This window comes from Mesoplodon mirus (genome assembly GCF_964341445.2).
Source record: "Mesoplodon mirus genome assembly, chromosome: 3".
NCBI lineage: Eukaryota > Metazoa > Chordata > Mammalia > Artiodactyla > Ziphiidae > Mesoplodon > Mesoplodon mirus.
This window is the reverse complement of record NC_138978.1, coordinates 115,377,834-115,390,176: the sequence shown is the minus strand read 5'-3', so window position 1 is coordinate 115,390,176 and position 12,343 is coordinate 115,377,834. Positions and strand designations below refer to the sequence as shown.

Genomic DNA, 12,343 nt, shown 5'->3' with positions numbered 1-12,343 from the left:
CCTGGTCCGGGAAGATCCCACATGCTGTGGAGCATCTAAGCCCATGCACCACAACTACTGAGCCTGCGCTCTAGAGCCCGTGAGCCACAACTACTGAGCCTGCGCTCCACAACTATGGAGGCCGTGCACTCTAGGGCCCATGTGCTGCAACTACTGAGGCCCGTGTGCCTAGAGTCCATGCTCTGCAACAAGAGAAGCCACTGCAGTGAGAAGCCCACGCACTGCAACGAAGAGTAGCCCCCACTAGAGAGCAGAAGCAACTAGAGAAAGCCACCCCCTGGCAAAAAAAATAAAAAACACTCTTCATTTGAGGACCACTTCTCTCTACATCTCATTTCACTAGTCTAAACATTCTCCCTTCCTTCAGTTATTGCTCCTTGACATGGTATGGACTCCTGGCATCTCCCTATTTTCTAGATGAGCTCAAATTGTGTCAATGTACCTCTCTAAGTCTGGTCCAGATGTGACCTGAATCAAGTAGAAATAAATCATCACCTCCTGGTTGTAGACTTGGACTGTGAGAGAGCCTTAAGTCCCCTTAGATTTTCTTCAGTACTAACCCTATCACTATTGACTCATTAAAACTAACTAAAACCTAGAGATGTAATTTTGGGGATGAGATAGGGTTGTTTTGATTTATTTTGATTTTATAAATAATATATGAATACAATTCCTTTATAAAACTTGTAAATAATAGAGATTAAAATCTTCATTCAAAAAAACTACAGACAAAGGCAAAGTCTTCCTTGATCATTACCCCAAATCCTGGTCCTCTAGTTATGTATCCTTCCAGACTTTTTTCTATGTATTTACATGGATATACAGTTACATGTAGAAATACGTAGTTGTACAGGATTTTTAAAACATAAATGGTATCAGATGGTTTGTGTTATTCTACATCTTCTTTTTTCACTTAACATGATTCAGATACCTTTTCATATCCGCACATGTAAAGCTATCTCACTCTTTGTAGCTGCTATAGTAAGGATCCCATAGTATGAATGTATCACAGTTTATCTAACCATTCTGTTGTTGGACATATAGATTGTTTCCAGTTTTTTGCTATTACAATGTTTCACAGAAAATTGAATTGAACAATTGCAGGCTCCACTGTCAGACTTCACAGAGGAGAAGTCTGAGTTACATATCCCAGGCCAAGAGGAGAAAAGTTAAAATTGAGTAGTAAACCAAGTTTACTACCCCTTTCATGGCTAGTCCCCTCATTGTTGTTCCTTTTTTTTTCTTTCTTTCTTTCAAGAGCCTCTTGGCTAGTCTTGGCCCTTTGGTCTTACATGTAAGTTTTAGGATCAACTTATCAATCTCCTTATCTGGAACTGCATTTAGTCTATACATCATTTTGAAGGAGAACTGACATTTTTACAATTATGAGTCTTCCTATATATGAATATGGTTTGTGTCTCTATTGGGTTTTGCTTAATGTATTTCAATAGAATTTTATAACATTCTCCATATAGTTTTACACATAGTGGTAGAGACTGCTGGTTATGCTTCCTTTCTTCTATAGTAACAGAGTCCCTCAATTTTTAGCTGGGCACACAGACATTCACAATAAAGACTGCATGCTTAGAATAAAGACTCCCTTGCAGGTAGGAGACCATGTAACTAATTTCTAGCTAACAGGATATTAACAAAAAAAGGTATGCAATTTCAGGGAAGTGTCAATAAAGAAAGCTAGATACCTTTTGCCTTCTCTTTTCTATTGTATTTCCCACTGGTTGGAATGCAGATAAGATGGGTAAAGCTAGCCGTCTTGGACCATGAGGTAGAAAAGTATGTATGAGGATAGCAGAACAACACAACAGAAGGAATATGAGTTCCCGATCATTATGGAACCACTATGCCAACTCTGGGTTTGTCAGAAAGGAATAAGGATGAATATTGGATAAGGCAACTAGCAATGTTTGTCACACCTTATGAAAGGCTACTGAACCCTAGTTCTATGCTAGTGTTACCTGTGGAGACTAGGGCCCGAAATTATAATCTTATAGGCAAAGATGATAGATTACAGTGTTGTGATGGCAAGGTAGGAAGATACTGAAGGCACAGTATGAAAGAGTATGGTATTCAGTAAGAAATGTAAGAAATGTCCAACTAAGCAAGAAGTTCAACTAATGATTTTGACATAAAAACATGAGATCAACTTTTTAGTGTGTGATCAAGAATAATCTTTAGAAATTATTTATGGTCACAGGGAGGAATGTTTGGGGAAAATTACGTACATTTTAGAAATAAGGCAAAAAGATGACTACATGATCTTTTAATATCATGTTAGAGCATTTTCAAATAAGTCCACCTGAGGGTTACTAGATTACCTTGGTGAATGTGATTTTATTTGATTAGAACCCAGGAGTTTTACAACCCTCAAAAATTAGAGGATAATGTGATTGAGTATGGTATGAAGAAGCCTTAGAAATAGTTTATAAGCAAAAGATTAGCCTCAATTTAGAGAAAGAGAACAAGGTGCTCCAGTAGTTCTGGAAATTTCTATCAGTTGAGTAGAAAGCCTCCCCAAACTTGGGTTACATATAGGGCCTCAAAACAAAACAAAACAAAAACAAAAACGCTGCTTTATTAGGCTGAGGAATAAAAGGGTTGAGTAATTAAGAGAGATGGTAAGGATAAGAGCAAGAGATTTTTAAAAAGATTTTTTTATATTTATTTTATTTAGTATTATTTATTTTTAGCTGCATTGGGTCTTCGTTGCCAGGCGTGGGCTTTCTCTAGCTGCAGTGAGCAGGGGCTACTCTTCGTTGCGGTGCACAGGCTTCTCATTGCAGCGGCTTCTCTTATTGCAGAGCACAGGCTCTAAGCGTGTGGGCTTCACTAGTTGTGGCACACAGGCTCAGTAGTTGTGGCTCGCAGGCTTAGTTGCTCCGTGGCATGTGGGATCTTCTGGGACCAAGGCTCGAACCCGTGTGCCCTCCATTGGCAGGCAGATTCTTAACCACTGCACCACCAGGGAAGCCCAAGAGCAAGAGATTTTTAATTAGGAGGGAAGGCAACATGAGATATTAAGTATGCCCAATTTCAGGCCCCAGAGAGTGGAGAACAAGACTATTTGAGTGGACTTCCCTGGCTGTCCAGTGGTTAATACTCCGTGCTTCCACTGCAGGGGGCAGGTTTGATCCTTGGTCGGAGAACTAAGATCCCACATGCCGGGACTTCCCTGGTGGCACAGTGGTTAAGAATCCATCTGCCAATGCAGGGGACGTAGGTTGGATCCCTGGTCCCAGAAGATCCCACATGCCACGGAGCAACTAAGCCTGTGCTCCACAACAAGAGAAGCCACTGCAATGAGAAGCCCGTGCGCCGCAACAAAGGGTAGCCCCCTACTTGCCACAATTAGAGAGAGCCCATGTGCAGCAACGAAGACCCAAAGCAGCCAAAAATACACAAATAAATAAATAATCAATCCCACATACCTCATGGTGCGGCAAAAAAAATTTAAAAAAAAAGGCTATTGGAGTACATCTTAGATCCTATGTTAAGACCTTTTCTTTGTCTATTTTGAAAGAAATTATGTAAATGAATTCTCTGAAACAAAGGCACATTTTAAGGAGGAAATGTGCTCACAATTTGGGGACATTTCAAAGGATTCATGCCTACAAGAAAGAATGACATAATCAAGATGTCAACAATGCTTTTCTTTTCCGGTTCAGGACTGTGGCCAATATAGTTATCCTAAGAACAAGAGCCATTCTTTTTTTTTTTTTTTTTTTGCGGTACGCGGGCTTCTCACTGCTGTGGCCCCTCCTGTTGCGGAGCACAGGCTCCGGACGCACAGGCTCAGCGGCCATGGCTCACGGGCCCAGCCACTCCGCGGCATGTGGGATCTTCCCGGACCGGGGCACGAACCCGCATCCCCTGCATAGGCAGGCGGACTCTCAACCACTGCGCCACCAGGGAAGCCCCAAGAGCCATTCTTGATATGGAGTGTGTACAAATCCAGAGGCTCCTGTGACTCTGAATAATGTTAGGGATCAGAAGACCCTCTAAGTGAAGTAAAATTCCCTGAGGACAGGACCTCCCAGACATCCTGGAAACATGCTGACTCCTTGCCTCTAAGCTGCATAGATCCCTTCCCCCACTGGTGAGAGTAGTGGCTTTCTAGGGCAGTCCATAGTAGTCTGGAAGGTGGTCTACCTGTTGATCGTGTATAATATGGATGCCTGTTTTATGATAATGTCACACTCTGTTCTTCCATCCTCTTAGTCATCAAGCCCTGTAGACTCTGCCTCCACAGTGTCATGTTATTTTTTCCATTTCTACTACCACCACCTGAGTTCAGGTCACCACTAATTCTTTTTTTAAAAAATATTTATTTATTTATTTGGTTGCGCCGGATCTTAGTTGCAGCAGGCGGGCTTCTTAGTTGTGGCATGCTAACTCTTAGTTGCAGCATGCGTGTAGGATCTAGTTCCCTGACCAGGGATGAACCCAGGCCCCCTGCATTGGGAGTGGAGTCTTATCCACTGCGCCACAAGGGAAGTCCCTAATTCTTGCCTATATCATATTGCAGTAGCCTCCTAATTTATTTACTTCCAATCCTTTCTCTCTCGATCCATTCTAAAACCAACAATTAGAGTAATGAACCTAAATTAGAGCATATATCATGGTACTCTAGTTCTTAGAGATTCTCAACTGCCTAGAAAAGTTCTAAGCTCTTCAACTGGCTTTCAAAGCCCTCAATAATATGACCCCATCCCGCTTTTCTAGCTTTTGTATATCCCATATTAGTAAACATTCAGATTTATCCATTCAACAATGGAGTGTTTGCCATGGGTCAGGCATAGCTAGGTTACAAAGGGAAACACGATAAGTGTCCTCATCAAGTGGACAGCCAGTGGAAAAGAATAAAACTGAAGAGTAGCCCACATGGAAGAAGGAAAACCAGGAGAGTATTTTTCCCTAAAAGGCACATGAAGAAAGTGTTTTAAGAAGGGAACAATTAAATACATGTTAAATACTAATGAGAGGTCAAGTAAAATGAGGACTGCAAATTAACCACTAGAGTTTGGTCATGTGGAGGTCATTGCTGACACTGACAAGAATGGTTTCAGTGGAGTGGGGGGAATGAAAGCTTGACTGGGGTGGGTTCAAGAGAGAAAAGAAAGTAAGGAGGCTAAAGATTTTTGCTACAAAGGGGAACATCAAGAATTTAGGTTCTAGGGCTTCCCTGGTGGCGCAGTGGTTGAGAGTCTGCCTGCCGATGCAGGGGACACGGGTTCGTGCCCTGGTCTGGGAAGATCCCACATGCCGCCGAGCGGCTAGGCCCGTGAGCCATGGCCGCTGAGCCTGTGCGTCCGGAGCCTGTGCTCTGCAACGGGAGAGGCCACAACAGTGAGAGGACCGTGTACCGCAAAAAAAAAAAAAAAAAAAAAAAGAATTTAGGTTCTAGGGACTTTCCTGGAGGTTCACTGGTTAAGAATCTGCACTTCCACTGCAGGGGGCACAGGTTCGATCCCTGGTTGGGGAACTAAGGTCCCGCATTCCGCGCAGTGCGGCCAAAAAGAAAAAAAAGAATTTAGGTTCTAGGGAAGGCTTTCTAAAGATGTGAGAGAGAATATCAAGTTTGTATGCTGATTAATGAAATGATTCCATAGGGAGAGAGAAAGTGATGATGCAAGGGATAACTGCAAGTACTTGAGTAGGCAAAGAAGATGGGATCCAGTGCACAAGAGGTTGATCTGAGATAGCAGAGAAGGTTCAATCATTTTAACCACAGGAATAGCAGAAAGAATGGAAACAGAAGGAGTAAATTAGTAGATTTGGTGGTGAGACATGAAGTTTTTCTCTTCTGATTGCTTCCATTTTCTCAGTGAAGTAAGTTAACAGCTGAGAGTGAGGAAGGGAGGAGGGAATTATGCAGGCTTAAGGATAGAAGAGATGATGTGCAATAGTCACCTTGGATCACAGGACAGTGAGTTGATTAAGGAAATGCAATAGGATTACTGAGCACTTGAGATTTCTGGCTATAATTAAGGTGAAACCTGCAACGCATTTCTTTTTTCAGCCTCTGAAGAAGAAAATGCTTTTGCATGCAAATTTGCTCAACCTCTCTCCCCTTGATAAAATCGCATTCTAGAAAGCAAAGCAGAAAAAGCTACCTCTTCCATAAAGTCTTCTTCCTCTAGCTCTCCTAGTCCAAAGTGAATTTTCCAACCTCTCAACTCCAATATTAGGTTGTTGATGCCTCCTATAGAGCATAAATTCCATCTCACATTATGGATAGTTGCTGTGCAAGACTGGAAGTTCCTTAAATAGAGAAACCATTTCTTATTCACTACAGCCACAAGATGTTTCTCTCCATCCTCTCTGCCACATATAAATCTCCATGGTTCTAGGTCTTGCCCAAATACATAATTGTGTGGTATGGATGCCCTATTTCCTTACTAACTTGATATTTTCGGGAATAGGAACCTTGCTCACCTTTCCTGCTTATGTCCCTGAAATATATTGCTCTTGAATTTTAGTTATTATTATTTTTACAGGTGTTTTAACAAAAAGGTTGCTTCAATTAATGTTAATTCATACATACGGTATATACCAGGATCCTTGTCCTCAAGGGGTTGACCGCTAGAGTCAAATGTCTCAGAAGAGGTGCTGACAGAGCAAGGCTTGTATGTAAATAGCACCAGAGGGTAGAGATGGGGAATGGGAGAAAGCAAACAGGGAGACAGGAATAAAATTTAGGTGGAGCAGAAAAATTTCGTTTTGTCAACTTACATAAAATGATTCTATAGGGCAGTCCATGGAGCGTCCCCATTTCCAAAGAGCTGAAGATGTGCAAAATAACTACTGGTTCCCAACAGTGCCCTCTTATTTATCCATATTATCTAAGACTGTTGTTCCCCATCCGTGGCAGAATTTACTCATTCCCTTTCCTCAAAGTCTGAGCGACTAGATGGTTAAGACTTTGGTGTGGGAAAAAAACCTCTGGCACAAAAACAACAGCAGGGTCTCGCAAATCAGGGATCAGGGAAGCCCAGAGAGAGCCATTATTAGCAAGCCCAGGTGAGCACGGGGCAAGAGAGCGAGCCCACCAGCCCAAGCGCCTGAGCCGCTGTTACGTAACCGGCCGCGAGAGGCTCCGAAGAGCCGGAAGCCCCGCCCTGCCCCAGGCCCCGCCCCTGCCCTAACCCGGCGGTTGGTGTCGTGCGCAACCCTCCGGAAGATTCCGCCCTTTTCACCATTTAAGGATACAATTTTTTTTTTTAAGCGTTGCTGACGCCATTGCGTAGGACTGGGCCCTAAAACCGTGATCTAGGAGCGCCTCTCTCACTCGTTACTTCCGCTCTTCAAGATAGGAGTTGGGGCCTCCCCCATTTTTCTCAGTAGGCGGCGGCGGCGGTTTGAGATGTTCGGCCTCCAGAGAAACGCAGTAATCGGACTCAACCTCTACTGTGGGGGGGCCGGATTGGGACCGGGTAGCGGCAGCGGCGCCTCCGCTCCGGGGAGGCGGCTTTTGGCTGCGGGAAAGGAGGCCACGGCCGGACGAGAGGTAGGGGGAGGGGAAGCCGGCGAGGTGATTGGCGGAAGCGCCGGCCCGAGCCCCCCGGCCACTCTCGCGCCCGACTCCCGGAGGGTCGCGCGGCCCTCGCCCATTGGCGCCGAGGGCCCCGACGTCACCGCGACCCCCGCCAGGCTGCTGTTCTTCGCGCCCACCCGCCGCGCCTCGCCGCCCGAAGAGATGGAATCCTCGGCCTCCGACGCCATCATGTCGCCCGAAGAGGAGCTGGACGGGTGCGAGCCGGAGCCTCTAGGGAAGCGGCCGGCCGTCCTGCCTTTGCTGGAGTTGGTCGGCGAGGCCAGTAACAGCTCGGGCAAGGACGGCTCACTCCCCTCGACGCCGCCCCCAGCAGAGGAGGAGGAGGACGAGTTGTACCGGCAGTCCTTGGAGATTATCTCTCGATACCTCCGGGAGCAGGCAACCGGCACCAAGGACGCGAAGCCACTGGGCGGGTCTGGGGCCGCCAGCCGGAAGGCGTTAGAGACCCTGCGACGGGTCGGGGACGGTGTGCAACGGAACCACGAGACGGCCTTCCAAGGTAAGGGGGTTATTCGCGAAGGCCGCGCTGCCTTTTTTCAACTCTCTGGACTCACCCACCAAAGGTGGGTGGAAACCGAAACGAGTCAGTGTTGAAACGACTCTCATCCTATTTCTGAAACCAGAATATTCTGGCCGTGAGTCATTGTTTCCACCCACTTGATTCTTTTGGAAATGGCAGCTCTGCTCAAAGCCCGGAAAGGGTGGGATGTCAATTTTCAAGTGGGATCAGCCTGAGTTCTATGGAGCCCGAATAGCGATTTCCCCCTCCGTGGGTGGGCAGGCGAATCGTGCCCTGGTTTAGACAAAAGAGGCCGTGAGAACCTGCATGCTTTTCTTCCTCTTAGGCATGCTTCGGAAACTGGACATCAAAAACGAAGACGATGTCAAATCTTTGTCTCGAGTGATGGTCCATGTTTTCAGTGACGGAGTAACAAACTGGGGCAGGATTGTGACTCTCATTTCTTTTGGTGCCTTTGTGGCCAAACACTTGAAGAGTATTAACCAAGAAAGCTGCATCGAACCATTAGCAGAAAGCATCACAGATGTTCTCGTAAGGACAAAACGAGACTGGCTAGTCAAACAAAGAGGCTGGGTAAGTTTGTTTTAAGGCTGAGGAGGGGACTTGGAGTGGAAATGAAATGGAGGATTTTATAGAGAAAGAGGGGATAGCTAAAGGTTTTTAAGATGCACAACTCGGTTTTCAAGGCTCTAACTAATGGACCTCTGGTTGCTTGATGTTGATTTAAGTAGTTGGTCCTTAGAGATGGTATGATTGTCGTGAATTGTATCAAAAATCCTGGTTTTGGGGCTTCCCTGGTGGCGCAGTGTTTGAGAGTCCGTCTGCCGATGCAGGGGACACGGGTTCGTGCCCCGGTCCGGGAGGATCCCACGTGCCGCGGAGCGGCTGGGCCCGTGAGCCATGGCCGCTGAGCCTGCGCGTCCGGAGCCTGTGCTCCGCAACGGGAGAGGCCACAACAGAGAGAGGCCCGTGTACCGCAAAAAAAAAAAAAAAAAAATCCTGGTTTTCTGTAGGCTGTTTTATTGGTTAAGAAATAAGAATCACCTGGGCGTGATAGCAAATACATTTTTGAGCGTGCTCCACCTCCCTTTTAATTGCATAATGTGTCTCCTTTGCAGTCTGGGGGTAAATAATAATTGGTTCGTCATTGCGTTTGGGGGTAATAAACCTTAGATATTTTAATTCATCTTTTCTTTGTAAATAGTGTTTTTAAGCCAGTGGAAGCCCGTACTTGAAACTGCTTTTTTGTTTGTTTTCTAGGATGGGTTTGTGGACTTCTTCCATGTAGAGGACCTAGAAGGCGGCATCAGAAATGTGCTGCTGGCTTTTGCAGGTGTTGCCGGAGTAGGAGCTGGTTTGGCGTATCTAATAAGATAGCCTTTTAAGTGCAATAATTGACTCTTAACCAACTCCAGCCACCAAAACCACATACGCCTGCTGTGAAATCAGATGTATTTATGAAGTTGGACTTCAAGCTGTGCAGGCCATAACCTCCAGGAGTTCTACTGTAGCAATATAGAAAAGCAAGCGGCAGGGGGCTTATGGCTAACAGGAATAAATACATGGGAAAAGTAATCCCTCTTGAAGAGTCACTGTCTGAAAGAAGTGGAATTCAGTTTCAGTAACAGGCAAACTTTGGGAGGCCACGGAGGAGGACTTTTAGATTTAGTGAAGACGGTAGGGTGGAGAGACTTTAATTACCTTGCCTAGAACAGGAAAGTGGCCAGTAGCCAGGCTAGTCATAGAGTTCATTAAATATGCCCACTGAATCCATTAACTTCTATAGTGTTAAAGTAGGAGCACTAACAACGCCAGCGTTATGTGTAAAATGGATTTTAAGCTACAAGTAATAGAACCTATGACTAGAAGCCTCAACACTGTACAACAGAGTGTGAAGGGAAGCTTTATCCTCTATAATTAGCTTTCCTAGATGTGCTTCTTGAATAGAAAGTCCAATGCTCAGGATGTTTATACCTGTTCTCCTTTGGCTTGGTTTGAGTGATTCCTAGTTTATTAGCCTAGTGTCATGGCCAAGAATACTTGACTTAAGGCTCAATTACACATCTGGAATATTCTGTTTTTAAGACAAAAACTTGTAATCGTCTGTAAAAATTGTATATATTTTTACAGAACATCTGGTTGAAGTGTAAAGGGAGAAAAGTCTGAAATTACATTAGCTTTTTCATACCCTTTTGAAATTTACAACTTCTGTAGTTAGGAACCTGTTTCTTATAGCTTTTTCTATTCTAAATTTTGTGCTAGTCAGTTCTAGATTGTATACAGAACCAACTGATGTAATTGTATGCAACCTGGTTGTAGTACAACAATTCTGATTCATAACTATGCAGGCTTTAATTTTCCTATCTGATTTTGGTAAGTATTTCTTAAATACCTGTTTGGGTTTTGTTTTTTGTTTTTTTTTTAAACCTGGGGCTGAGAAATTGAGGAATGGAAATTAATCCTTTCACTTTGTTACATGTGGGTTTTCAATAATTGAGTCAAGGTTTTAAGGATTTATTGGGAGGGCGGGGCACATGGGCTGATGACTTAGAAGTAATGGGCTCTGATTGGGCAACTACTCATTTGAGTTCCTTTCATTTGTCTTAATTTAACTGGTGAAATTTTAACTGAGTTCATGAGCTCATCTTCAAAGCTTTTGCTAAAAGATTTTCAGCTGTTCCAAATGGGACTTATTAGGAGTATGTATAAAAAGATCACATTGGGTGGATGAGAGACATTTGATCCCTTGTTTGCTTAATAAATTGTACAATGATGGCTTGGAAAAGCAGGCTATAGTCTAACCATGGTGCTATTACTAGGCTTGCTTGTTAAACACAGGTCTAAGCCTAGTGAGTTAATAAAACGAATACTTATTTCATTTCTATTAATGATTCTCAAACTTTGTTTCAAATTTTTGCATTGGCATCTCTATGGACTTCAGACTTGATGTTTTATCAAACTTACCGTTTATTTTCTATCCTTCCTTGAAATATTTGCTGCTTGTTCGGCTCCCTCTACAGATATTTATAGTTCCTACAAATTTACCTTGCCATCCCTGAACTCTTACTAGCCCTTTTAGTTTTTGGCTCTAGGAACCCAAGTGACCGCCCAAGGAGTCCACAGACCTTCATCCTTCTTGAATTTTATCCTTAGGAGGTGGCAGTACAATGGGTGCTGACAGTAACAGTGATGAGGTGAGAAGAGTCCCTTTTCCGTGGACTAGTATCTTACTGGTTGTTGCTTAATCCTGTCTTTGGGGAGAAATTTTCAAAATCTCCTTAGGGATTTTCAAAAGAGGGGATGATATCTTAGGTGACTTTCTCTAGGTTCTTTTGCATTTGAATATGCTCACTTAAAATTATAGAAATTGATGGGCTCTGTTAAACCTCAGAGTTATATAAAAGCTACTAGTAAACTGGAGAAAACTTTGATAGTGGAACCAGGGTCATTTTGAAACCTTCAGCTTCTGAACGTGACCTTTAGTATGTGGACTCCGGACAAAAATAGGCATGAATAAAATGACTAAGAATGTAATAAGGGAACAATTGCCCTGCCCGCCCCTCTCCAAGCCTTAAGGTCATCTAGCTAGAACTATTTTTATCTGTGTATTTATCATTCTTGATCATAAACCACTTATTTATATCATGTCTATCTCTAAGGACCTAAAAGCACTTTATATAGTTAATTAACCTTCGGATCTAGTTAAGGTGACTCAAAAGGCCTGTCTCCCCATAGCCAGTTGTGGAAATAAGCACAGAGCTGTAGATTGATGGAGTTTAGGGGCCCCACTCCCCAGTTTACTAGGTGTGACTGCTGAAATGTAGATGAGAATCTTCAGTTGCTATTTTGGGTCAGAGGCTGTGAGGGCTTAGGGAGCCCAAGTGCTTTGGGGCAGGGTGGGTGATTTCTGTAGGGAGAAGAGGCACATGTTTTAAGTGCTGACTAGCTGCGTAGTTCAGGCAAATCCTCCAAAATGGAAAGGGAGGGGCTGCCTGGAAAGATGGCTCTCAGCAACTTCTGTCTGTCTGATGCTTCTCTCAGGGAAAACCCTGCAGTCCTCTAGTGTCTGTGTACATTCTGTTGGGGGTGAACACCTTGGTTCTGGTTAAAACAGCTAATGCTGTTTACATCTGTGCCAGGAAGGGTTAGGACCAACTACAAACTAATGTGGGCTGTAAAATGCAGTGTGTTTCCCTAACTTCCTGTTTTTCCTGAGATGAAAATAATAAATCTTTTATTCAAATGCAAGGTGT

The 12,343-nt window shown here is 44.0% G+C and overlaps 1 protein-coding gene across 2 annotated transcripts; it reads left to right on the top strand.

Moving 5' to 3' along the window:
• Positions 1 to 7,291: 7,291 nt before the first annotated feature.
• On the top strand, positions 7,292 to 12,338 carry MCL1 (MCL1 apoptosis regulator, BCL2 family member). 2 transcript variants are annotated; one of them, XM_082615368.1, is made up of 3 exons: positions 7,293 to 8,069; positions 8,416 to 8,663; positions 9,351 to 12,338. In XM_082615368.1, exons 1-3 carry the CDS (start codon positions 7,379 to 7,381, stop codon positions 9,465 to 9,467), a joined length of 1,056 nt encoding a protein of 351 aa, XP_082471494.1. In that variant the 5' UTR covers positions 7,293 to 7,378; the 3' UTR covers positions 9,468 to 12,338. The 2 variants fall into 2 exon arrangements, with proteins under 2 accessions (XP_082471495.1, XP_082471494.1); XM_082615369.1 differs by lacking the exon at positions 8,416 to 8,663 and having other exon boundaries at positions 7,292 to 8,069.
• The last annotated feature ends 5 nt before the right edge of the window (positions 12,339 to 12,343 follow it).